Here is a 27,000-nt window from a genome sequence, read left to right on the forward strand (position 1 = left end):
AATAAACAATGAAAAAAAACCATCAAGGTTCATAAACTGGCCTCCGGTCAGCAGATGGCGCCACCCGCAACGTTTATGACGTCATCAACATGCGCCATCAAGGCGCCACACACCACGGTGGATCCTTCACGACCTTTCACGCATTTTTTTGATAAACTTTGCGTTAAATGTTACTTTAAAAATAGTCAAACGTTTGTGTCACAGAGAAATTCATAGAAATGTTTCGGTTTTCAGTCGCAGTTTTTGGCAGAGGCGTCGCTAAAAGGGTGAGTTCAACGAAAAGAACCCGATCAGTTTTAGCAGGAAATCATCAGTCATTTTGATTTTAGGATAATTTAGGGCAACAATAGTCAGACAAGTATTCTTATTATCGCAGGAAAAAACATTGAAGAACTTCTAAGTTTGTTTCTTTTTGTCAAGAATGCACCAAAATATTGCTGGTCTTGCTTGTTTTTCATGTATTTTCTTCGACAACATATATATATATATATATATATATATATATATATATATATATATATATATATATATATACACGATTGTAATGTGTATATCTTAATTCAATTCAATTTTTATTTATATAGCCCAAATTCACAGCAACTTATGTCTAATATTTGAAATTTTACTGTTGAAAAATGTAAGAAAATCATCAGAGCTGAGAGAAACAGGAACATGTGGTTCTACTGAGCTCTGACTGCGAGTTAATTTAGCTATAGTGCTAAAAAGAAATCTTGGATTGTTTCCATTCTCTGATATTAAGGTTGAATAGTACTGGCTTCTAGCTCTACGCAGAGCTTTTTTATAATTTAATAGGCTATGTTTCCAGATATCCAGAGACTGCTCTGAACCGGAGCGGCGCCATTCTCTTTCCAACTTACGGGTTTCTCGTTTAAGAGAACGAGTTTCAGCGTTAAACCACGGTGCTACTCGGTTTTGTCTGACAAACTTAGGTTTCAGGGGGGCAACAACATCGAGTGTACTCCTGAGGGCTTGTAAGGCATCATTAACAAAGTGGTCATTTATACTAGGACTGATACTATGGGAGCTGGACTCAGAGTATTTTCTCAGAATGTCACCAAGCACTGGCTGAACTGTGTGTTTAAACTCAGACACAGAACGGTCAGTTAAGATTCTTCTAAGCTGTTTCTTATTCACTGGGGCAGAAGGATGTTCCAGTGTAAGCTGGAAGGTAATCAGAAAGTGATCAGAAATGATGGGGTTAAGAGGAAGGACACTCAGCTGGCTGATCTCTATACCATGGGTTAGAACAAGGTCCAGGGAGTGCTTATGACAGTGAGTGGGTTCATTCACACTTTGGGTGAAACCAACATCATCTAATAAAGCTGCAAAAGCCTTTCCTAGACAGTCACTGGGGTCATCAACATGAATATTAAAATAATGTAATCATCTTACTTACTTTTTGGGATCAAATGAAGTTTGTCTTATTGTTTTATTTTGTTTTAGTGCAGTCTTGACTAAACAGACAGATTAAAATAATCTGAACGTGTCACATTATTTGTATTATTTTTATCTCTTTAAAAATCTACAGCTGATTTTCTCTCGTGATGTAAACTTGTTTTCTCATTTCTAACCGCCTGTTCTATTTAATTGAGCTGCATCTTAGTGATTTTTTTCAACAGGACTTTTTATAAATATTTCTTAAATATATTATTTCTATTCCTTGTTCATATAAAAAACAATCATTTGTATTTTCAGAATAAAAAAACTTAGAATGTAAAGAAATAAAATGACGACCATGATGTCATCCAGTCTTATATTTAATGCTTATTCTGTGTCTTACTTTATAGTTTATTAAATCTCCATCGCAGCCTTTTTGTAAACTGTTTTTTTTTGTTGCAATAACTTTATATGGAAGCATACGTGTCTCATATTTCAAAATAAAAGTCGATACCGGAAATGCTTTTCGTTTTCACAATAAAGCTGCGTTCGTTCGGGGGGGCAGTGGTGGAAATGCATCAAATGACTCAAAAATAAAATTAAAAGTCCATCCGCTAAAATACGTTTTCATTTTCTTCCTCATCATCCCCTCTTTGATCATGCAAAGACGGCATTTTTGTTTTCACATCCAGCTGCAAAAACTGTCACAGATCATTTCCGGTCAGCAGTTCTGGGAGGGGGGCGGGGCGATGACATCACTGCTCGCTCTTCTTCTTCTGTCACTACTGCGCGTGTTTGGCGCTGGAAAAAGAGGGACGAAGCAAGAATAGAAGAGTGTGGACCATGAGGTTGGGAAATGTCAGAAGCTGGAAGGTTCAGAGTAAAGTAGAAAATGAAAAAGCATTTTGAAGGATTGATTTTTATTTTTGAGTCATTTGATGCAGTTACATTGTGAAAATGAAAAGGCATTTGTGTAAATTCATTTTAATTGTTAAATTAGACATTCCTAGTTGAACTTTGCTACACATTTACTAGAGAACTTTTTGAATATGAAATGTGTCAAATACCATTTTCATTATCATTTTAATTAAGTGACAGAATAAGAAAAAAAAAGCCGTGTGGAGGATTGATTTTAGCTTTATCGCATAAAATTAAAAATCCTTTCCGGTATTGACCTTTTACTTTGAAATATGAGACACTTATGCTCCCAAAACTTTATTGCTTGGCTACTAAACCAAAAATGTGAATCCCAAACAGAAACTTTGTTTTTCTTTCCTCAGTTTTCCTCCTCTTTCCCAGCAGAGGGCGCTCTTCCTCCAAACTTGCAGCTGCCTGCAAACCTGGTGGATCCATCCAGACTGAGTGAGACCAGAACGTTCTGTCTTTAAAGTTGCAGCTCAAACACCAGAACCTTTCTGATCGACTTGGTCTCTGCAGAGCGCCCTCCTCCCCCGGCAGACTGCCCCCTGCCCCTCCTGAGGAGGTGTGAGGCTGTGGTCCCTGCTCACCTGAGCCCCATGCAGACGTGGGTGGAGAGTCTGCAGATGGAGGACGGCGAGCCGCTGGGGCGGGCGGAGCTCCACCCAGACGTCTTTGGAGTTTCTCCAAGGTAGAAACGGTTTTTTGGTTTGCTTTCCGGGCGTCAGCAGAAAGACGTGATCATATTTCTGTTTTTAGAATCGATATTCTGCACGACGTTGAAAAATGGCAGAGAAACTACAAAAGAATCGTAAGTTTATTGTTTTATTCCACATTAAAAATAGTAAATATTCCAATTTTTCCCTGTTTTTCTGTGTAATCTTGTCTGAAAAGTGGGTTTTAGTTCTTTTCTGCTGCAAGTTCTGACAGAAATCCTGTATCTTTGACTCGTTTTGTCAGAGCTACGCCCACACAAAGGTCAGGTCGGAGGTCAGGGGTGGGGGCAAGAAGCCGTGGAGACAGAAGGGGAGCGGACGAGCTCGCCACGGAAGCATCCGCTCACCGCTATGGAGAGGAGGTGACCGATCGCTCCTCACAGACCCTTCAACCACGCCGCCGTCCTCCCCCGCCGCTGACCCTTTGACTCCCCCGTGTGTTCCTCAGGTGGGGTGTCCCATGGGCCTCGAGGACCGACCAGCTACTACTACATGTTACCCATGAAGGTTCGAGTCCAGGGGCTCAAAGTGGCTCTGAGTTTTAAGATGGCTCAGGTAAAACAGACACTTCACCTTTTATGCACTAAATCCCCCCCAAAAATGCCCGCCCATGTTTTCTGTTTCTAATTTAAAGTCAAAATCCTGAGAGACTAAAAAAACCTTTTAACGATTTCATTTATGCGGAAAACAGCAGTTTCTGTCTGAACCAACAGATTTTTTTTCTTTCTCTTGAGACTTTTTGTTCTTTGCAGTTTAATCCTGCAGAATGATCTCAACACACCTCAGATAATCTCAGATAACACCCCAGAATCAAATATCAAAAGGTTTTTATTTCTGGGGCTTTTTGGTGGGCTCAAGGGCTCCACCTGCTGGCAGTAAGAAGACATTGCAGGATTAATTCATGAACCAGAAATGGATGGAAATCTTTTTATATCCCAACTACCAGAGAAAAAAAATAATCATTTTTTTTACAATCCTAAACTACAATTCCTAGAGCCCCGCCCCTTCACATTTGGTATCATTGAAAAGCCCCAAATGTCCTCTGTAAAACCAAACCGACTTCATTCTGGGAGAAATGGTCTAATCATAAAGGACTCGAACATCCTCTGGTCCCTGCAGGACTACCTTCACGTGGTGGACTCTCTCCACATCCCCACTCCAGACTCTCAGTACCTGCTGGACCTCATCCGGCGCCGGCACTGGGGGGAGTCGGTCCTCATCGTTGACGTGTGAGTATCGTCATGGCGTTTGCGGATGCGGCACCTCAACAGGGCTGATGTCGGGTTTCTCTGCTGCTTTCAGAGCTGAAGAGTTCCCTGAAAACATCCTGCAGGCCGCCAGCGACCTGAAGAAGGTGAACCTCATCCCGGCCATCGGTGAGTGGGCGGGGCTCCCGCTGACACCCACCGGATGATCTGGATGTTTGCTGATGATGTGTTGCTGTGACTCTCAGGGCTGAACGTGCACAGCATGCTGAAGCATGAAGCCGTCGTTCTGACGCTGGAGACCCTCAAGTTCCTGGAGGACAAGCTGCTGTGGCACGACCAGCGCTACACGCCGCTGTACCCGTTCAAGCTGCCCTACCGCGACTTTCCCTGAGACCCGAAACCCGGAGACGGGAATCTTATGAACAGTAAAAATTTATTAAAAAGATCCTAAAAACTGTGGGACAGCTGGAGGCTCATGGCTGGGAGCTGAACCGCTGGAGGTGGTTGGCCAGCTGGTTCCTGACCTCCCAGCGGAGCGCCGAGCGCTTCTTCTCCGTCGGCACGACGTAGGAGTTGGGCACAAAAACTCTGCGAGGTTTAGGCTGAAACGAGGAAGAGGAGGGGTGAGGGAGAAGTTTGTGGAGGAACCTGTTTCATGCACAAACTGCTGTGGAAAATGTTAGAAATAAACAAATCGGTTCCAAACAGAAAACCGTCTTCTTCTTCTGAGGATTTTCCTGCACAGGAACCTCAAAACTCATCTGTATGACCCATGAAAGCACCTTGAGAATACTTACAGGTGGAGGCTGATAGGCAAGCCGCTCCTGGAGAAGGGAAAAGTCTTTTACTTTGAAAAGCTCCACAGGAAGTAGTCTTTATTTTTTTGTGAAGCAGCATTTCTTACCCGTATCTCCCAGCGAAGAGCTTTCCTGTCCTTCTCTCCAGGAAGTTTGAACATCTCCCAGAGCTGTTTGTACTCAAAATACCTGCAGAGACATGAAAACGTTAAACGTCTGCTTTGAATCGTCAGATTCTTCCTCCTAACTGAAACATTTCTGATCCATGACATCACAAATGTTTACCTTTTAGGGAGTAAAAAAAGTAAACCCATATTCCAAGAATTTGGAATTTAAAATGTGTTTTTGTGTCATATTTTCACAATAAAGGTCTCAGAACCCTAATAACACTAAATATTAGGATGTGAATAAATGTGCAGGTTTCATACGTTCATATAAGGTGGTGGAGATTAATAGTGCGATTTCCAGGTCCTCGAGACGTTTGTAAAAAAATAAAACCCAAATCTGTAAAGTTGGTTCTGAACTTACTTTGCCACCGGGTCGGACTTTTTGAAGGCCTGCTGGTTCCTCACGGGTCGGATGACTGAAACGGAGGAATTGAGCACACGTGAAGAAACCGCGTGACGCGTCTCAGGAACTGAACTGCATGTCCGACTTACAGGACTTGGGTTTGGGTCGGAGGTCGCCCTCGCTGCGGGTTCGGGTCTGTTGGAGGGAAAAACAGCACCAGAACCGTCGCTTAGAGATGCGGCTTCATTCTGGGACGTGGAGGAAACGTCTGGAAGCTCACCATGGTTCTCCTGTAAGATTCAAAGGCGCTCGTTGAAACGCTGTCACTCTCCTCCGAGCGGGGGGAGGGGCTCCAATCGCTCTCCGACTCCAAGCGAAGATCCGCCAGGCGTTCCTCCAGACAGCTGGCTGCAGGAAAACATCCAACGTTTAGTCCTAAAGACGGTGAGGGTTGGAGAACCAAACCGCCGCCTGCAGAGGAAACCGTTTAGTTTCTAGAAAACAACTCAAAGCCTCAAAGAAACAAACTAGAAACGTTCAGGAGGTTTTAGCTTCTGAATCTGACGATGGCGGAGCTCCTGCAGATATTTCCTCCAGAGGTCAGAGAAGACCCGGAGGATCTCCGCTCACTAAAGTTTACCCTCCTCCTGCCGTTGCTCCTCCCACTTCTGTCCGTACGGCGTCCCGCTGAAATCCAGGTTACGTCTGGTGATGTCTCTGCTGCTCGAAGACTCATCTGGATCTTCAGCTTCTTCTCTGCTCAGCTCAGATCCTCTGCCCTTTTTCAGACAGACCTTGTCCTCCAGGCGCTCCTCGTTCTCCAGGCGCTCCTCGTTCTGGAGGAGCTGATGTTTTGGAGCGGCTCTGTGAAGCTCCTCTGATGGCATCCCTTCACGCTGGCGTTTCTCCTCCTCTTCCTCCGTCACGCAGATCTCCTCTCTGACGTCAAACTCCTCAGAGCTGATGAGAGACCGCCCCTCCTCATCTTCCTCATCTTCGTCCCTCGTTTCGGACGCATCTTCTCGGCTGGATCGCTCCTCTCTGCGGTCTCCTCCGTCCTGCTCCTCCGGTCTCCATGTTCCGTAGCCAGAGGTCATCAGGCTGACGGCGGCGCTGTCAGACCTGCTGACTTCATCGTCACCATCATCATCATCTTCAGAAGTTTCCAGAGCCTCAGCTTTGGATCTCCTTCGGTTCTTTGGCTCCTCTGAAGTCTTTGGAAATAATCCTCCGCTTTTGTCCAGAGGGTCTGAGCCGGCCATCCTCTCGATCTCCTCCTCTTCCTCGTCTCCTTCCCTCTGTTCTCCATCAGACCAAAAGGAGGAGCCGGCAGAACTGGCGTCTTCGTCGCTCTCGCCTTTACACATTCTGTACATGGCTCCTCTGCTGAGGAACTGTGAGATCAGTGAAGGCCGAGGACTTAAGGAGGGAGCTAAGAGGATTAGCCGACGCCCAAGAACATCACGGTGGAAACGGCTCCCCCTGCTGGTGACTGAGGCCTCTGCTGCCGCTTTCCCTCCAAAATCCTCCGTTCAAGGGAGGTTTGGGTGGAGAATCCTTCACGACTCCACGGAAAACCAACAAACAGAAACTACAAAAATCTGGAAAAGCAGCGACGGATTTAGGGTTTTCCTGGGAAAACATTTTTACTTTTATGCTCCTTTTTCTAAAAGCAGCAGAATTTAGGAATTGAGTGCAGAGAAGCAGCTCAGATGTGTTACGATTTAGCCCACATGAGCATGAAAGGCTTTCTGATTCTAAACTTTAAAAAGCATCTGAGGATTTCAACCCGTAACAGTTCAGATATATTCTTTTCCTGGCGTTTCTGAAAGAAGTCACACAAATACCTGAGTCTTCTTCGCTGTAGATCGACTCATCGCAGACCAAAGACTGACCTCCATGTTTTCTGGAAAATGACAAAAAGCACACAAGACACAAAATTCTGTGAGCCAGGAGTTTAGACCAAAGGTTACGCGGTAGAGTCGGGCTGTATTGTTAAAAACTAAACTGACTGAAGTAAATCGGCTTTTTAAAGTTTAAAGGTTGAGCAGTAAAAAGAACTTCCCTACAGTTTAAGAAACTTCACAGAAAAAAGTTCCTAAAACCTGAAAAAAGTATTTCCTTCCTGGAAAAATGGGTTTAATCCTCATAATCCAACATTTCTGCATCGCGTTGAACCTCTGGATTCAAAGAACTTTGTGTCAGAAGTCGAACCCTTCCAGCATTTTCCTTTTCCTGATGCTGCAGCTTCCGGGTGGAACCGACACCTCCGAGTTGGACCGATAGCTTCTGTCAGCGTCTGAGCTTTCCCTTTTTTAATTGATTTCATTTGACATCCCTGTGTTCCTGCTGTGAAACCTTTTTAACTGTAGATAAACGGAACTGCAGAAGAAGAGAACCGGACCCCGGCGGGACCAGAACCCACCTCAGAACCTTCCTTTTGATGAACCGTCCCCGCCGCGAGTCCCAACACGAGCTGTCGCTGTCGGACGCACGCGGGTCCGTCACGTCCTCGACATCCGGTTCCGCCTGCAGCCGGGTTGGGCCCCCCGCCGGGAGGCGGAGCTTTGGAGCCACAGAGTTTTGAGCGTAGGAGTCCAGAGGTTCCTGCTGGTATCCAGAACCTCTGGGCTGATGTGTGCCGAGCAGCTGCTTCACAGAAAACATCGTTCAGTTTTTATCCAAACTTCATGTTTGGGATTTTACAAAAAATTAAATAAATAAAAAAGTGTATCTTCACCTGTCTGTCGTGGTCGGAACTTCCTTCATGTAAGAAAAATCCTCCGGAGTTTCTAAAAAATTCCTTACTTACTGGGAGAAGAACAAAAACTCAGCTGAAGGTTTGACATAATTTCACGGATTCTTGTAAACAAACTTCAGACCTTTTTCTTTGGTGAAAGCCGGAGGACTCGACTGAGTTTGGTGGTTTGTCTGAGCGGAGGAGTCCGGGCTTTTCCACGAGCCACGCTGAATGACTTCCTCAAGGTCTGAAACAAAGGAAATGCAGCTTCTGCTAACAGGTTCTCCGTTTTAGGACAGAAATGAAGCACTGAACCGTTTTTGAAATGATGAGACGGCTGCGGAACAAACAGCAGCAGACACTTCAGATCAATTCTAACCCAAAACATTTGATCACCTTAATATAAAAACGAGGTCAGATTAATGTGTAAAACAACCCGACTATCAGTTAGGAGGAAAAGAAAGTCCTTTGACCCCCCCAGCAGCAGCAGCCCCCCCTATTCATTTATCTATTATGTTTCTGAATATTTTAGGTGTTTTGTTTTCATGTTCTGGACTTTAATCTTTAGACATAAATGTGTTTTTATACAAACATGCAATAAAGCTGGAAATCCAAATGTGGGACACAAAAAGAGACACAATGTCGTCAATTTTGGAAACTGTGGCCACGCCCACAACAAACAGCTGATTTGTGAGGGAGACTGCAGTCCATACATGTTAAAGAAACGCAAACATTTTTAGAAAAAGGACAAAAATCAGCAGGAATGTCTGACCTCTCTTAAATTCCTGCAGTCTGTGTTTGGGAATGTTCCTGTAGCCGAGGAGCGCCAGCTGCTCCCGGATTTCCTCCTCTGAGAAATCCATGCAGTCCATCATGTTCTGCTAAGGGGGGGGCACAAAATTAGGAGGTAGAAATAATAAATCACATCAAACCAATGTTTTCAAATATTAAAATAAAATAAAAAATATTCTAAATATGAAAAATTGAGAAGGTTAACTGAAGCCAAGTGTGATCAAGTCTGTGAATAAAACAGAAATACAAACTACCCAAAAAAGATAATATGAATAATAATATAACTATATAATAATAATAATGTTAATGTTAAATAATGTTTGAATCTGAACATGAGTGGAGAACATCTGTGAACGAAATACTGGATAAAAATAATCAAACAATCTTTGGAAACATTGACATAATATGGTTAAGAATAAATACGTTTCTCACATTTCCACATATTCATGCAGGACTTTTTAAACTATAGTAATATGATCTTAATAATAATGATTAAATATTGTATATTTTGCATGCGTATATTTATTTTATGCACCAAACACATCTATAAATGATGTAATGTTTCTGAATCTTTTACATGATAAACTGTATTGAGACAAAAAAAACAAGCAAAATGATGATTAGCTTGCTTTGTTTCCTGCTAACGGCTAATCTTCAGTCACAAACGGACGTAAAATGACCGGCGGATCTCTTACCGGCACGACGACGGCGTGCTTTAATCACCGGGAGTCCATAACGGCGAAACGGGACCACGCGGGACTGTTTTTTTGTTTTAATGTTTGCAGGTTCCGCCGAACAGCACCAAGACAACCGTTAACGAGCTTTAAAAGTGACGCCAGCAGAGGTAAACATCCGGCCTTCTTCTTCTTCGCTTCTCTGCGACGGAGGGCGTGGCTCACTGCCACCTCCTAGTGGAGCGGCCAGACATTACATGTACATTCAAATTAATATTCCTTTGCCTTTTGCTAATTATTTAGGCAGCTATTCTATACTCCGTCGTATATTAGCCTTTAGTTTTATTAAGAATGAAAAAATACAGACGAACAGGAGAGCAGATTGAAACAATTATACAGGAGTTACATCATTTATTTAGTTACGTAATCAAGGAAAGTGCAGTAAGATAAATTGTTTTTATAATTCTTTATAAGCATAGTTTTTTTTCTGTGATCCTCTGTGATCATTGTTTGCAGAATAAAAACAACATAACCTGCTTCTCTGGATTGAAACATTAAAACTGTTAATTTTGCATAAATCTCACCGTGTAGTTTTACTTTTTTGTGCTCGTCAAGATCCTTATTGGTTGTCATGGTGACAACTATCTGGACCAGTACCTCCGATGTACCTTCACGACTGAAAGCAGGTCATGCCCCCACCCCTGTGAACAGAGAACCCCTCCTCCTCGTAATCGGGTTCTGCCACATTCTCCTCCTCCTCCTCCTCCTGCAGGCAGTAGGGCTTTCAGTTGGGGAGACACTGGCAGGTGGAGAGTCCGAGGGCCCCCATCTGAACTAGGAAAGTTGGGATGTTTGTGTCTTCCGTGGAGCGCAGGAAGACCATGGCTCCCTCCAGGATCTGCAGAGTCTCTCTGCTGGTTCTTCTGTTGCAGGCGGTGCTGATTTGTTCGGCTCAGGTGAGAGAAATCTCTTCTGTTTTTTTCCTGAAAGAGCTAAGAGCCTGCTTATGGCTCTGAATAAGGATTAAATAATCTTATTTGAAACCTTGCTTGACAATATTTTCAAGTTTTCTTTCCAGTCTGGCCTCATTTTTCCTGCTTTTCTAGAGTAAAGTCGACACAACACCTGCAGAATACGCTCACCAGTCTGACCTAATATCACAATCTGCCTTTGATATTCACCTAGAAAAAGCCAATTAAATCACATTTTGACATTTAATCAAACAAGTAAAGGAAAAATGACTTTGTTAAGGTTATTCACTTCCATGAGATCAAAGGTTTCAGCTTTTAAAACCCTTATTTTTGGTGTTCAGTCACTTCATCTCAGTGTGCACACCTGGCAGAGGTAATCTGAACACATGTTTTTACTCAGGACGCATAAGAGGTTCATAATGGGGGTCCAGATTTGGTTTCTGGACCCACAAAGAGCCTCTGTGTGAGCTGCAGCGGCGGCGGCGGCGCTGCCCACAGACGGATTTCTGATGAAAACTGGGGAAAGCCGTTTTTTGTGTTTGTTTTAAAGAGAGGCCCAGTCGGACCCAGAGGCCCCCCAGGACCACCGGGTGTGGCTGGCGTGCCGGGAGTGGATGGAATCGACGTGAGTCTGACTCTGTGTCTGTCAGGATCAGTTTTCTGGAGGAACGTTTGTGTTTTACGCTTTTTTCGTGCGTACTTGAACGAGACGGTGTTTTTTCTGCACCGTGAAGGTCGTGACAGAGCTCGTTGTGTTTTCAGAGCTCGTTGTGTTTTCAGAGCTCATGTTGTCTTTTCTCACTGAAATCTCTGTGGTTCCTTCAGGGGGAGAGAGGAGTGGACTCCACGGTGACCGGTCCACCAGTGAGTCCATTGTGTCAAGAAGAGAACCTTCAACTGAAGCTGAAGTTCAAACCCATGAACTCAACAGAGCCTTCTGTTTTCAGGGTCTGGACGGAGACGACGGGAAAGACGGATCTCCTGGAAAGCCGGGTCTTCCGGGTGCAGATGTAGGTCAAACTGAAGGATGATGATGTTCCCTCTTCTTCCTCGGGGTGTTGAGCTGTGAAGGATCAGAGCTGCAGATACAGATCAGCTGTTGTGCGGACGGTTTGTCTTGGCCTCCCGTTGGAAAAACTGCAGAGGGAGAAAAAGATCCCTTGAATAAATCAATCGGGCTATTTGGAGGAGCGTCTAGAATGTCCTCCTGACAGGAACAGAGCTCTTTTTGTGCGGCGATGGCCGACAGGAAAGAGGTGGATGCTGGGAGAGGCGGCGGCGCTCACACTGCGTTTTCTGTCTGCCGCGGAGAAACTGTTGGCTCTGCTAAAGATCTGCAGCAAATTTATGAAACAACAGATGAGGTTCAACACATGGAAACAGACAAAGGATGAGCAGAACAAGGGACTTTTTATTTTTGCTGCATATTCTTAAAGAAACGACAACTTTATTTCTTTTTTGGTCCTTTTAGTCATAAAACAAACTTCAGTTAGAAAAGTAGAATTTATATGCAAAGATCAATGTAAAGGCTACTCCCAGTTAAATTTCTTTAAGAGGACCTGCATGAAGAATTCTGCAGGAACAAGTGATTCTTCTTAAGAAAGACTCTTTTTAAAGTTACTCTGATGAAACAAAAATGGTGTTTTTGGTGTTTTTAACATGTTCTTGTGGCATTTTTCTGATGATGGAAGACATCTCTAAAAAAAATTAGGCTTAAAATTGCATTTCTGAGGTTTTTTTATTCAAATGGTTGGAATCAGGAGCAGATGAAATGTGATGTAGGACCCTAAATGGGCGGGGCCACAGCCTCCTTGCTCCGCCCCCTTCTGATGCAGACAAACAGATCCATGAGCGTCTTTGTTTTTTCGGTCTGAGCTGGGATCTGGATCAGAACTGGACAGATGGATAGATCTGATGTTAGGTTGGGGGTGTGAGGGGCTGTAAGCCAGCAGGAGAGAGTGTAAACAGATGGATGATGGGAAGGGGGGGCGGGGTTGCTCTGCCCCAAAAGTCCCGCCCACAACTCAGAGGTGAAATTCTAATGAACTCCTGCCGCTCTGCAGAAACTATGTCCTAGAAGACGACAGCGGGTTTTTGATTTGGCCTAAAAACTGATCAAAAGATGATCGCAGTGGAACTTCAACACGTTGATTTCACTGATTATTGATCCAGAGACTCTGAAACACCAGTTTGACTAAACAAGAGCAAAAAAGAACTAAACGATGCTGCAAAACCCCAAAAGCTGTGATTCTGTGTTGAAGTTTAAGGAAAACTTTCTCACAGCAAAGTTGTTCCAGAACAAAAAGCGAAACTTCACCATAAACTTAAATTTAACCTTCAAAGTTTTGATTATGTCTTTGTTCCTGGCGTCCGTCTCCTCCTCATCGTTTTTCTGAAATAATTAGACAACTCAACGCTTTAAACCCGCTGACCTTTTCAGGTTAGTCGGTGCCGAACCGCCTCCCTCTGCTGGTTTTCACTCTGCAGCCTTTTCTCTGCTCCTTTGAGGAAAGCAACAGATTTCCTTCCTCCTGTCGTGATTGGCGAGCGTTGGCTTTGGCGTTCACGGCCCGCCACGGCTCTTCAGTCGGCTTCACGTGTGGACTTTGACTCACTGCGACGGCCTGATTAGCGTGATTAGCTGTGGATTAGCGTCCGCACTTGGACCACCGGGGCTGCCGCCGGACCCGCTTTCAGTCGAACTCGTTGGTCTTCAGCCGAGCAACACATTTTCTAACCATCATTGCTCCTCCGCCGTGCTTTACAGTGGATTTGAGGCTAGACTTGTTTGTTCAGACAGAGAGAGAGAGGTTTTCAGCATTTCACTTCAAATCACTTTAGTATTTCCTGGAAGAACATTAATAATATTTATCCGACGGGATTTATGAATGCTGGAAAATCCTTCATGAACTTTTTCCTCAGTCATGAGCAGCTTTTTAAAGCTCCAACAAAAACTTCATGGAATCCTTTGAGACTTTTTTCTTGTTTTCAAACGCAAAACAGACCAAAGTTAGTGATCATTCCGTCTTTTTTTTTTTTTACTTTTCATTTGGTTTTGTATTACAGGGACCCGTGGGACCTCCTGGAGATCCAGGTCCGGCTGGAAAGAAAGGGTCAAAAGTGAGTAATGTAGCAGAAACTCCGTCCACATCAGCGTTATGACTGGAGCTTTAGTTCATGCTTCTCTTCTCGACGGGGTTTCAGGGGGAACCTGGAGCTCAAGGACCTCCTGGAGAGCCTGTGAGTAAAAATGTGATGAGTTTTAAATCCTCCGTAACAGAGGAGAAGCATGAAGTGACTGAAAAAGACGGATTTGTCTTTCACAGGGGGTCGGACCCGATGGGCTCGATGTGAGTATTATTTTTTCAACTGAAGGTATCTTGGAGTTTTTCTTCATGGGGGGGTCAGGACAACCTGGAATAGCTGGCCTTGAAGCTTCTTCCTGTCTCTGAAGAAGAAACTACGACATTAGATGACCTCTCAGCGAAAAAACCTTGTGCCCCCACCCAAGTCCATGTCCTGAACCTGCTTCCCCACCTCCTTCAGCTCCTCTCTGGGGAGTTCACAGAGCAGCGAGGAGCTCAGATCCTCCAGCGTTTCCTGGATCTGCTTCCCGTTCGCTCTCACATCTCAGCAGGAGCAGGAGGTGGAGGAGGCGGCTGAGGAGGGACCTCCTCAGCCGCCTCCTCTCCAACGAGATCTTCTCTGTCCTGACTGAGATCATCGTCTGGGAGGGAGCTTCACCTTTGACTCAGCAGGGGGCCACGCCCACACGTCTGCGGAGCTCGCCATCCTCCATCGACCGTCAGAGAGGCGAGAACTTTATGCTTAAAACTCCAAAAAATCCAAACCCACGAAGAAGAGTCCAGCTGGAAATCTATCCCATTAAGCCTGAGATCCCACAAATGTCCTGCAGCGCCTCCTACAGGAGGAGCTGAGGCGGGTCAGAACGGCGAGGATGAGATGTGAAACAGTGTAGAAGACGGTTCTGTTTCTACTGCATGTCTCCCGTTTCCAGGGCATTCCGGGTACCGATGGGCTCCCAGGAGAAATGGGACGGGCCGGCCCCCCAGTGAGTGCATCAACCAGCACCTCCTCCTGATGGAGGTCTGCATCAGGAGGCCTTGATGGATAACATGTCTGCTCTGTCACAGGGAGCGAGGGGCAGGAGGGGTCAAGTCGGTCCTTCTGGTCTGGTTGGTCCTCGGGTAAAACGCCATTTTCTCACTTTGGACTTTCCTCTGTCCTTCATGCTTTAAGCTCCTCCCCTTTGTTTTCAGGGACCTCCTGCGGTCTATAACGGAGAATCCCCGGTGAGTGCGATTCCATTTATTTAAGTAAACAAATGTCGATCAGACGGCTGTTAGACAGGAAGGAGGAAACGTCACAAACTTCCTCCAAACAAATCTGAAGACTGAATGCTGATGAAGTGACTTTACAGACACTTTCTGTTCCTCAGGAGTTCATTTAGAAAAAGAAAAGCAGATTTTGCATAAAAGTGATTCAGAATCGGATTAAATCAAAGCAAATCACTTTTCATACACATGTGAAACCAAGTGCTTTACATAATTATAAAAAACATTTATCAACGTAAAAGCCATAAGTAAAAACAAAGACGCTGACACACACATATATAAATAAATCCATCAATTCATAAATCAAAGCTGAAATTCAGACCTTTCTTCTGAACTGCATCACTGCCTTTCTCTGCCAGAATCCACCATTTCAGCAGAAACTTTCTGTGTCTTCTGATCAGAACCAGTTTCCGTCTGAAATCTCTTTTCTGTGGCTCTGAAAGCGGAGACGCTTTGCTGAAGTGCAGCATCGTAATTATCTTCAAAACGATTCAAACAAATGTCTGCAGGGAGCTTCAGGTTCCCCTTTCAGAAAACCGAACCTACAGAGGAGGTTTTGCAGACGTCATGTTGAACCAGACGAACCCGGAGAACCCAAGAACCGTTCTAGTCTGGAATTTAAAGGTTTATGCTGAACCTCTTTTTTTGTTTAATATAAGTATCAGCTATTATGGGGGCCAAACATAAAAAAATGTCAAAAAAGTAGGTTAAAAAAAAGGCGGCCAACATGGACCCCACGGGTTCTCCAGGTTTTTCCAGAGGAGGATGGATCATCCGTGTTTAGTCCGTCCTAAAAAAGTCCAAAGTAGAAATGTCTGACGGACTCTGAGGTCGCTGTGATGGAGGAGGATCGGAGAATCCTGACGGGAGCCGCACGGATTCTGCCGAAGGATGTCGGAAAAGCTGTTCTGGTTCTGGAAAATCCGCCTTCCCACCCGGAGCTGGAGATGTTCTGGTTCTGGGTGGGAGGGGCGCCCTGAACCCAAACTGCTGCAGGGAGCTGAGCTGTGAGCTCAGAGGTTCTGCCCGAGAAAAAGCTGAAGACGGGGAGTTGATCCCCACACCTGAACGCATCCGGGCAGGAGAGGTCAAAGGTCAAATCCTCACAAGTTTAGGAGATTCGTTTTCCCTCCTGATTATTCCCACTTTTCTCTGAGTGAACCCCCCAAGAAAGTCCTGGAAGAACTCTTGCATGACTTGACGGGGGCTGCTGTGTCTTTCAGTGCCCCAGTGCCTGCACCTCAGGCCTGTCGGGATACTCTGGACTCCCCGGCATGAAGGTGGGTCCTCCTGAAAACTCCAAGCCCTTTTGCTCTTTTAGCTGCAAACGTGGGATCTTCTCGTTGGCAGGGCCACAAAGGAGCAAAGGGGGAATCCGGAGAGCCCGGACGTCAAGGGCACAAGGTGACCCCTGACCCCATTTACCAGGTCAACTGATCATCAGCTTCTCCTCATTACTGACCTTTTTATCTCCAACAGGGCGTGGAAGGTGAACAAGGACCACCCGGAGAGACTGGCACTCAAGGATTACCAGTAACAAACTTTACCAGAGTTTCTAAACGACCAGATTGTCTTTCAGGTTTCTCAGCAGATACTTTCATCCAGACAAACGTGTTGACTCTCCTCTTTCTGCTGAGTAATTTTAGGGTCCAGGGGGACCCAGAGGCCTTCCAGGAATAATGGGCTCCAAAGGTGACAGGGTAAGAGTTTTAGCCCAAACCGTTTCCACTTCAGATCCTGACAGAGGTTCTGCAGCCTTTAATACCGAAAGAGCTGTTTGGTCCAGTTTCTGACCGACCAGAACCCGGCGAGAACCGCAAAGTTCCGCCTCATTGTTTAGAAAATTACACTTTATGTTTTAGTGGTCATTTATTTTAAATATTTACAACAATTTAATTATAGCAGCTCTATACATTTCTATAGAACAAATGTAACTCTGTTTGCTTTTGACAGCAGAAAATCCAAGTTCCTTTCAAAATAAAAGACATCCTGTGTCGAATAGGCTCCTCCTCCTGCTGCAGCAGAATGAAACATTTCAAAAGGCCAATCAGACGGGGTTCTTCTCTATCATTATGACTTTGCTGCGCCGTCATCCTTTTTCTACCTTTGCTTTTGAATACATGCTGTTTTAAAAAGATTGCTTTTGTGTAGAAATATGCTGGGCGGGGCCACAAGCTTTCATGCTCCGCCCCTTTCTGATGCATCCACTGTCAGACAAACCGATCCTTCTTTGTTTTCCTCGTCTGAGCTGGAATCTGGATCAGAACTGAACGGCTGGATGGATCTGATATTTGTGACACCGCTAATGTTAGGTTGGGGGTGAGAGGGGCTGTTGGGGAGGCGGGGGAAACAGAGAGCTCTCAGCAACTGGGAGGGGGTTGCTTTGCACCTAATTCACTCAGAGGTGAATTTCTGATCAACTCCTGCCGCTCTGCAGAAACTATGTCCTAGAAAATCACACAGGTTTTTGGATTTTGGCCAGAAATGGCAGTACCATAATGACAAGACCACCGGGAACAGATCAAAAGATGATTGGAGCGGGACTTTAACTCAAACTATTTAACCCTTGTGCTATCCTGTGGGGTCAAGATGACCCCCCCCCCCTTCCATTGATGTGTTCTCCCTACCATGACAAAGGTGGATAAAGGTGGAAAGATTTCATGTAATCCATGGACACCAGTGAAGATCACAAATCATTGAAGAAAAAAGGTTCAGAGCACTGTCTAGTGGGTCTAGATGACCCAACTCCCAATGTTAAAGTGCCTAGGATAGACCAAGGGTCAAACAAAACTACAACCTTTATTTATTGAAATTGTCAAGATTTTTCTTCAGAGCCAAAGAACCACAATGGAGGGATAAAAAAACCAAAGTAGTTCCAGTTTCTAGATCTCGACAAAAGAAAGAGGTTAGACCTTGAAGTGATCAGAGGGCAGTTGAGGCAGGAACCGGGAACTGCCCTGGAGGGAACTGCCCTGTAGTGTGTACCACTTCATTTTAGCGGTCCAACAGATTCCAAACGATCAATATAAGAATCTATAACTACATAATGTCTATAAGTCATATTTTAAGAGCAGGAAGTAGTGAGGGTTTCAGCAAAAATGATGGCAGTTCCAACTGAGGTTCAGCTGACTTTTCAAAATAAAACCAACAATGACAAGAAGAAACGCCCCAAGAATAACCAGAAGACCCTTAAAAATCAATGAATGTGATGAAGTCTTTAGTAAATAAATAAATGCATTTAACGCATTTGGTTGTGTCTAAATTGATGTACAAAGTCAAGTCATTTTGAAGGAAAAAGAAAGAAAATGAACTAAGTTTAACCCTTTAACTTCTGTTTCACAAACCAGCAAAATGGTTTCTGGACTTTCAAAGTAAAGTTCATGAAATGTAAACTTTATTCTTAACATATTTCTGAACATCTTATGTTAATATTTCTTTAAACGACACATTTTTTTCCCCAAAAAAGGAGATGTTTGTCAGCTTATGCAGCTTTCTACCCCCTTTGCTGTCGCCTTAAACAGGGACCTCGGGGAAAACCTGGCGATGCGGGCCCTCGAGGCGTCCAGGGAGAACCGGTGAGCGCAGATCTTTGTACCCTCAGAGCTCCTTGACCCAGAGGGCTGATGGATGCTGACGTGTTTCAGGGGGATCCGGGTCAAAGAGGCGCCGTGGGCGAGGCCGGACCGTCAGGAGGGACCGTAAGAGGTTTTATTAAATCACACGTCAGGTCAGAGCTGCTTCTAGCGGATCAGAACCTGAAGCTAGAAAGGTTGATTTTGAATAAAGATGGAGAACTGGTGTCATTTATTCAATGTTTTTTAAAAAGAATTATAGAGCTGCTTCTAAACTTCCTTATCCTGCAGCCTTTTTTTGTTTTTGTCCATTTTATCTTCAAAGGGGGATCCAGGACCTGCAGGAATCAGAGGAGTTCCAGGTCCAAAAGGAGAACCGGTGAGACTCCCATCCTTTCACCAACATTTTGCATCAAGTTACTCACAGAAATACATCAGCTGTTTGCCATAAAATGCCATCAAGTCTTAGTCTGGATAAAGTTCTCCTTTTTTTTCCTCACAGGGTCTCCCGGGTCCTGATGGTCGTGAGGGAATACCGGGTCTTCCTGGATCCAAGGTAAGGTTCTGTTCAGCTGTGACGGGTTGTTACGGTGCACGGATCCTCAGAGCTGCAGGCTGCAGAAGCTCCTCCCACTAAATGTGAAGCCGTCTGCACCTGTGGGTCCAGGTGAGCGCGGCTCGGTCTGGAGGCCCAACATGACGGGAACCGAAGAAACCGAGTTTCTGAAGATGTTGAGAAGAACCTGGACTGGTTGGAAATGAACCAGAGTTCAGGAGGATTTGTTCGGGTTTTCGCCAGCAGAGTTTTGAGTTTTTAGCAGATCTTTGCTGCACTTTTGTTGTCAGATTTAACGATTGTACATTTCTGGAATTGTTCATTTTGAGTCCCGTTCACTAATACTAACAGATAAAAATGTCCCGTCCCACACAGCGCACCTGATCTGAGTCACAGAGGGATTCAAGTTTTAATATAACATTTAAAAACGAAACTTTTTATTTATTATTATATTTTTTTAAAAAAAAACTTTTTTTAATGACCTAAATTCTTCTTTCTGTTCTTTTCAGGGTATTGTGGGGAAAAGTGGAGCTCCAGGTGACCCCGGCCCTCAGGGTCTTCATGTGAGTGACCTCTGACCTCTGCTCCAGCCATCAGCTCTTCGTTCAGTTTGAGGCGTGACATGATTTTTTTTCTGCAGGGGGTGCCCGGTGGGTACGGCCAGAAAGGACACGGGGGCGTGAAGGTACGACTGCATCCTGCATCACTCATGAGTCAAAACGAACAAAAATGAAAAGAAATACCAGATAAATGAAACAAAACTACAACCCCCCCCAAAGAAAAAGACATTGAAAGAGCCTTTTCAACCGAAATCTCTCAAACAGAAGTGGCTAAAGGGATCAAAGCATGAGTGACAGGCGTGTTTTGGGATCCGCTGCTTTTCTCGCTGCAGTTTCTGATTTAAGCAAAGATTTTTAGACGCATCCAGATTTTCTGCTTTAAAAACGAGCGTCTTCCCAGTTTCCTGAAGGTAAGGATTGCAGACGGGCGTCAGTCCAGCAGCCTTTGAATCGTTCTTGGCCGTGATCTCCACACGCTGTCAGACAAAAACCGGCAAATTTTTCCTGCGTGTTTGGATCAGAAGGTGATGCTTTTGCCTTCAGGGTAACTCAGGAGATCCGGGAGTCGTGGGTTTGATGGGACCTCCAGGGAAACAGGTGAGTGACGGTTCCTTCAGAGGAAAGGAAAAGAACCCCAAGAATCCCAATGGAACATGCTGACAACTTGGAATGTTCCATTTGCCTCCAGGGGGAACGAGGAGATCAGGGAGAGGTGGGACCGGCTGGACCCAGAGGAGGACCCGTGAGTCACAAAGAAAACCCAAACTTCCTGATATTCCACCTCACTTCTAGATCCCAAAAAACTTTATCTATAAAAAAAAGTGAAACAGTTACAGTGACGATGTCATCCTATTCGCTTCAGTTTCTGCAGTTTCTATCAAACTTAGCAGACTTTCTGTTCCCGGTTTTAGGGCGAGCGTGGAGAGAGGGGAGCTGACGGACCTCCGGGACCACCTGGAGCCCGGGTAAGAGCTGCTAATCTGAGGGAAACCCCACCAGGAAACTCCCAGCACAATGTAAAAATGGAAACCCTCCAAAACAACAAATAAGCCTAAAACGTTTTCTTAAAAAAAAAAGAAAAAAACATGTCAGTGGGGGGAAAAAATGGTCATATCAGGAGTTCCTATTTTTATGAAAAACAAAATTCTGGTCACTAAGTCATGTTTTCTTAAACTAAGATTACTTTGCTGTTAAAAACTTTCTTAATAAGATTAATTTTCTAGAAACAAAGGTTAAACTTTCTTAAGATTCTGTTTTTGCTGTTCAAAGCGGCTGGAATGTGACAATTGGCAATTAATTAGAGCCAAAAAATTGAAGAGAAAATACAAAAAATTCAATAAAAAAATCGGATCAACTTCATTTTGCACCGAAACTCCAAACAAAATTGACTAAATATTTGACATATTTAGTGAACCTGTGGGCCTACTTTCAAAGTAGTAGTAGTTGAGATAATTACCAAAACACATCGTAAAAGTTCTCGATGGGAGAATTGGTTAACTCCTAAAAGAAACTGTGGTCCAAATACAAAACCCTGTGGAGCTCCAAACTCCACCTAAACTCACTCCAAACTGGTTCTGAGTCCCCGCCTAAACCCAGAACCAAAACTATTAGAATGACCAACTTAATTCAGTAGGAATGTGAATGCTTTCTTTTTTAAGATTTCCTTTCAAAACTAGTTTTATTTTGAAAAGAACTGAGGCACAATGAATTTAAACAAGCACTTTTTTTTTTAACTGCACCAAAGGAAAGTCGATCAAAAGAGGACGAATGTGTCTCGTACTTAAAGATCAATCAGAAGATTAAACGGGGATTCTGATTTCTGGTGTCTGATGATATAAAATTGAATAATTTGGGTTATTAAATATTGGGAAATGACTTTTTTTCCCACTTTTTAAAATAAAATTTCAACAAGAACTTGAAAAATCTAAATTGAGACAACAACTTTGTGACGTCTGACCAACGTCTGAGGCAGGAACGGCTGATGAGCGGCGGTTTTATCCACTGCATGAATGGCCTCCAGTTACTGTGTCTCTGTTTTTGCCAGAACTCTGGGGAGACTCGGGGCAGGAAAAGAGGTGGGGGGGGGGGGTCTGAAAGAAACCTCTGTTCCCCAGGAATGGAACGTTTGAGGGGGGGGTCTGGATGGTAGTGTGGCTATGGGGGGGGGGGTCTATAATCTCTGTTCGTAGGCAGTAAAAGTTCATTTTTTTATGAAAAAGGTCAGATTTGTGAGGAAAAAGATGTTTTGGGTTCTGGTTCTGAAGTGTGTTCTGTTTTCTGACGTCTGCGTTTTCAAAACAGGGAACAAAGGGGGATCCGGGTCTTCCAGGACTTCCTGGACCTGCTGGTTATCGAGGCGAGAAGGGGGACAGGGTAATCCACGCTAACCCTCGCCTTAAAGCAAAGCGGGAACTGAACAGACGAGTCGTCCTGACAGACGCTGTACCCCCGGCTCGCTGGGAAGCGTCCCACACTTCAGTGTTTCTGCAGTCAGGCTGACAGAGAAGGGAACACTGTCAGGAAATGTTTCAGGAGGATATTTGTGAGGTTGGAAACACAAAGATGAGTTAAACAAAGGCGGGTCCAAGTACTGAACCCTGTGGTGCTCCAAACTTCACCTCAAACGGAAGGAAATGTTTTCATTTAGTCAAACATCCTTTCCTGAAACCTACCAAAATAAAAGTCTTTTTATTTTATATATAGCGCCTATTATATAGGAGTTATATTTTTGGTGTTTTTTTTCAATTTAAGGTGAGGTTAGATTAAGTGGATAACGTGTGAAGGGATGACCTTATTTAATGCTTTTTTACGTTTCCCTATTTTTAATTTGTTAATTGGACAAAATATAATCAGCGACGTGTTCAAATGATAAAACTGAATGAGAAAGAATCCGAGCAGAGGAGTCAGGATTATTGACGGTCGATCATGGAGAAATAATTCTTCAGCTGTTTTCACCTTTGTGACGTCATTCTTGTGTTTTCAGGGGGCGGTTGGCGTTAACGGCCCAAAGGGAGAGCAGGTATGTTCATGGCGTTGTTGGTCCGCTCCAGCTGCTGTGGAGTCGCATCTCGTTAAAAAACCATAATGTGTTTTTATCAAAGGGGCCTCCAGGAGCTGAAGGAACGCCAGGAGACAGAGGAGACGTGGTGAGTGACACGCAGCCCGGACCATGACTCAGCGGTATTCCTGAGGAAAGATAAGAAACAGAAAAAAGTGTCCTGAAAACAAATGTGTTGCGTTCTTCTTCAGGGGGATCAAGGAGAACCAGGCGAGAAAGGATCGGTACGTAGAATGAACTGTACAGTGTGGCACTATGTAGTGCCCTGAAGTTTAAAAGCAATTTGGACGCCATGCTTAGGATTAACACTCTCTGGGCTTGCATGGGCTATCTATCTATCTATCTATCTATCTATCTATCTATCTATCTATCTATCTATCTATCTATCTATCTATCTATCTATCTATCTATCTATCTATCTATCTATCTATCTATCTATCTATCTATCTATCTATCTATCTATCTATCTATCTATCTATCTATCTATCTATCTATCTATCTATCTATCTATCACTACTTTTATGACCTCATCGATTTCGCAAAGTTAAAATCTGATTGATATGCGCATTGACGATTATTTGAGTCCACTGTCTTCTGAAGATATTACTATATTAAAAAAATACACTTAAATACATTTCTTGGCAAAAAAAATTCAGATGCAATGCATTGTGGTCTATATTTGCCAATCTAGTGAGCATCGAGGCACACTGGTTTTCGCAGAGACTTCTGGGAAATTTCTAGGGCTCTGGATTTTGGAATTGTAGATTCAGACAGAACTACAAAATAGAGAAGCCACTATGTAGTGCGTTTCTGCTGCACTGCATTCTGGGTCGGTGTAAGCAGGTTTTATTTTGAAGGGTCAAAGGGGGAAGTGGTTTCTCTTCTCTTTGAGTTAATTAACCAGTTCTAATTGAACAGACTGGGTTGGTTCTGGTCAAAGCAGACGTGACCCAATTCACTGCATTCGGGAACAGAACACCAGTTAAAGCATATATATAAATAAGTAAACCGTTTCTGTTGTGTGATGATGCTTTGGGGTCACGTAGTAGTTGCTCCCGGGTCAACTGTGACCCAGGGCCTCCTTCTACCCACAACCTGTGGGAGTAACTCCCCACTTTTGTTGTTTTTTTTCTGTAAGGGAATGTTTTCATACTATTGTGACGTCCTCTGAGGTTTTGTTTCATCTTTTTGTGTCTCATCATCATCATCATCATCATCATCATCATCATGTTGTCGCTGAGCGCAGACGGGCCCCCCAGGAGAGACGGGAAACAAAGGAGCTGAAGGCAGCCGAGGAGTGCCGGGCAAAGAGGGCAAGTCGGGTCCACCGGGTCCGCGGGGCATGCAGGGGGACATGGGGGTCCCAGGCCTGCCTGGTGTGCAGGGGCCGGCGGTGAGACGGTTCATCTTTGTTCAGAGCGTCCTTCAGAACCGGAGGACCAACAATAAAAGGCTCACGGTCCCCTTTCTGTGCAGGGAAAACCCCCGTCGGACTCCCACATCAAACGGGTCTGTATGCGGGTCATGCAGGGTGAGTCCCACCCCTCAGGTCCGTTTGGATCCTCTAATCCGTTTCCAGCGTGACCTGCATGTCCCTCTGTGTCCCAGAACACTTGGCCCAGCTGGCTGCAAGTCTCACCAGACCAGAATCCGGCATCGCTGGAATCCCAGGTCCTCCGGGTCCTCCTGGACCCCCAGGCCCCACCGGGGAAAACGGTTTTCCTGGTCACATCGGATCGAGAGGCCTGCCGGGTCTGAAGGGCCCACCTGGGTTACTGGGTCAGAAGGGACCCAAAGGTGAGATCTGGAGAAGGAGGACCGTCGCAGCCGTCAGTGTGTGACTGTAAAGATATAGAAGCAAACGCCATTTTACACATTACTTACGTTGAATTAGGATTAATTACCTCATTGGAATAGGTGGAATTGAACTGGATTACATTCATTGAAAACTATTTTTAATGTTTTTATTGCATTTTCTTTATATTTTTTTGTTAATTGTTGCTTTAAAAGCAACTAAACAAAATTAATTTCTTTCATAAATTAGGTCAGAAATGTTTGTTTGAACCACGTCGGCCCCTGATTTCCCAAATATGTTTAAAAAGCTAAAACATGTTCTTGAGTAGAAAATAGAAATAGATCCAAAACTTTGTTTTTATGGTAAATTAACCCAAAATCTGTTTTTAACAGAAGAAAACAGATAAATCTTCTTTTTCTGTCCCTTCAGTGGCGCATTACTGCCCCCTGCAGGCCAAAGACAGGAAGTGTTCGCACTAGAATAAAACCAGAGAAGCCAAATCTGTAAAAATGTCAAACTTCAGCAAACTATTCAGATATTTTTTTCTGTCGGGCAACAGCTTTATGAGTGCATACATTTGGGAAAAAAATAATGCAGATTAAATTGCATTAAATATGATCATTCTGATTATTTTATATATATATATTTTTTCTTTCCAGGTGACCAGGGGGACAAAGGAGACCGAGGACCCACAGAGAGGGGACCCAAAGGAGAACCAGGGGTACCAGGTCTACCAGGTAAACGTCTGACTCAGGTTTCAGTTTTTAAAAGTAAAAGACCAAAACTTGTGACTTTAAGGAACTAAATCCTTATTTTTCTTTTACCTGGGAGGACCCACCGGGTCAAATGTGGCCGTTTGATGTTTATATTTTATTTTATTTTAAACTGCTGATAACTGCTGTTGCCCAGAATGAAAAAAAGAATTAGTTCTTAAATGAACTTTAAAATCTCAGAAGAAAATGGTTCCTTACTACTAAAGTTGGGGCGACCTTCATGGCTGATCATTTATTGTTTATGAAATTATAAATAAGAATAACACATTTTAGCTGAAAAGTGTCTTTGGAATCATCAAAAAAAAGAAAAAGATAAAACGAACATTAAAAAACCTGAAAAACCGAAGCAATGCAGAAACATTTGATGGAAGAATCAGAGAACCGTCTGATCGGAATGGAACAATTTGATTGGACGACAGGAAGTGACAGAGAGACAGAAATTTCTATTTTTTTTTAATTACTTAATTTATTTATTTATTCGTTTTTTTAATTATTTTATTTATTTATTTATTTTATTAAAAGTGTTTGTATAAATTTATTAACAGAGTAACAGATAAATGGAAAGATTTTTTTATTAATTAATTAATGTATTTATTACGTATTTCTTATTCTATTTTCATTTATTTATTTTGTTGCTTTTATATTTTTTATATAAACTTTATTAACAGGGTGACAGAAAGATTTTTACTTTTTAAATTATTTTATTCCTTTTTTGTTTTCTATTTTAATTTTTTATATTTTGTATTTATTTATTTATATCCATCACCTTTAATAACGCATATTGCACATCCAAAATACCCAACATTAACACTCATTTTCCCATTTGGGACGGGAGGCGGGTGGGGGTCTGAGAAAGGAGGTGGGGGTCAGACAGGTGTGGAGTGGGGAGGTGAAGACCTACAGGAGCAACAGATTTCTGAGGTGACCCGGAGGTCAGGGCGTGGTCTCAGGATGGGGGGGTGATGGCGTTGCGTTTCGGCTGATTCACGTCTTTCTGAATCGTGATGATGTCGCCGTTCCTCCTGCAGGTGAGCCCGGCCGGCCGGCTTACGGCGCCCACGGCCGCGACGGGGAGCCGGGGCCTCGTGGCGTCCCCGGCATCAACGGCGTGCCCGGGCCTCCTGGCCCCCCGGGTCAAAACGGTTACTGTGAGTCGTCGCAGTGCATCCTGGCCATGGTGGCGTCGCCGGTCTCTGCCAAGGACTCCGGCATGAAGGGCCCCAACGAGATGTGAGGGGGCCACAGTGGCAGAAGAGAGTAGAAGAGCCCCGAACCCCCCAGACCGGGTTTGTATGTTTGGCTTAAAGATCTCTGTGGATCGACATGGACGCCAAACACCGGTCACGCTTTTGGAGACAATTTCAATTTGAATCACGGAATGTTTATCATGAAAGCAACCAGCTCCTGTTTTCTCATGACGTTTCTGTAAATGTGTCAATATGCAAATGACCCTTCCACCTCCACATTACACAGGACACGTCTGACCCATCCTGGACCGGCTCTGTGTGACTGATTATTTATTCTATCCAGTTTTGACGTCTTCAAGTTGTACAAAGGAGGGAATAAAAACATTTTGATAATCTCTGGCATGTTTTATCCAAAGACCC

The 27,000-nt window shown here is 44.0% G+C and overlaps 3 protein-coding genes across 6 annotated transcripts; 2 read left to right on the forward strand and 1 right to left on the reverse strand.

The window, feature by feature from the left end:
- The first annotated feature begins 54 nt into the window (after positions 1–54).
- Positions 55–4,952, forward strand: mrpl4 (mitochondrial ribosomal protein L4). The gene is made up of 9 exons (XM_004065481.3): positions 55–266; positions 2,679–2,760; positions 2,836–3,007; positions 3,076–3,127; positions 3,277–3,394; positions 3,481–3,587; positions 4,152–4,261; positions 4,335–4,408; positions 4,486–4,952. Exons 1-9 carry the CDS (start codon positions 219–221, stop codon positions 4,629–4,631), a joined length of 909 nt encoding a protein of 302 aa, XP_004065529.1. The 5' UTR covers positions 55–218; the 3' UTR covers positions 4,632–4,952.
- hyls1 (HYLS1 centriolar and ciliogenesis associated) lies at positions 4,655–9,962 on the reverse strand. 4 transcript variants are annotated; one of them, XM_004065480.5, is made up of 12 exons: positions 9,775–9,962; positions 9,060–9,165; positions 8,430–8,534; positions 8,288–8,358; positions 7,973–8,196; positions 7,395–7,453; positions 5,828–5,955; positions 5,697–5,742; positions 5,566–5,620; positions 5,145–5,226; positions 5,038–5,064; positions 4,655–4,842 (listed from the first exon to the last, which is right to left on the reverse strand). In XM_004065480.5, exons 2-12 carry the CDS (start codon positions 9,160–9,162, stop codon positions 4,714–4,716), a joined length of 1,029 nt encoding a protein of 342 aa, XP_004065528.1. In that variant the 5' UTR covers positions 9,163–9,165; positions 9,775–9,962; the 3' UTR covers positions 4,655–4,713. The 4 variants fall into 4 exon arrangements, with proteins under 4 accessions (XP_004065528.1, XP_011472093.1, XP_011472155.1 ...); XM_011473791.3 differs by having other exon boundaries at positions 7,973–8,199; XM_011473853.4 differs by having other exon boundaries at positions 9,060–9,168; positions 9,775–9,941.
- Positions 9,963–10,525: 563 nt separating this feature from the next.
- col9a1a (collagen, type IX, alpha 1a) lies at positions 10,526–26,973 on the forward strand. The gene is made up of 32 exons (XM_023956625.2): positions 10,526–10,709; positions 11,275–11,349; positions 11,550–11,588; positions 11,672–11,734; positions 13,791–13,844; positions 13,929–13,964; positions 14,051–14,074; positions 14,743–14,796; positions 14,879–14,932; positions 15,005–15,037; positions 16,303–16,359; positions 16,430–16,483; positions 16,559–16,612; positions 16,726–16,779; positions 18,601–18,654; positions 18,724–18,777; positions 18,977–19,030; positions 19,154–19,207; positions 19,717–19,770; positions 19,848–19,892; positions 20,311–20,364; positions 20,456–20,509; positions 20,679–20,732; positions 22,069–22,140; positions 22,751–22,786; positions 22,869–22,913; positions 23,017–23,049; positions 24,072–24,218; positions 24,302–24,356; positions 24,434–24,622; positions 25,280–25,357; positions 26,422–26,973. The coding sequence occupies exons 1-32, from the start codon at positions 10,602–10,604 to the stop codon at positions 26,625–26,627; spliced, it is 2,097 nt and encodes a 698-aa protein (XP_023812393.1). The 5' UTR covers positions 10,526–10,601; the 3' UTR covers positions 26,628–26,973.
- The last annotated feature ends 27 nt before the right edge of the window (positions 26,974–27,000 follow it).

Source organism: Oryzias latipes, chromosome 1, assembly GCF_053564925.1.
Source record: "Oryzias latipes strain Hd-rR chromosome 1, Olatipes_Hd-rR_3.1".
Lineage (NCBI taxonomy): Eukaryota > Metazoa > Chordata > Actinopteri > Beloniformes > Adrianichthyidae > Oryzias > Oryzias latipes.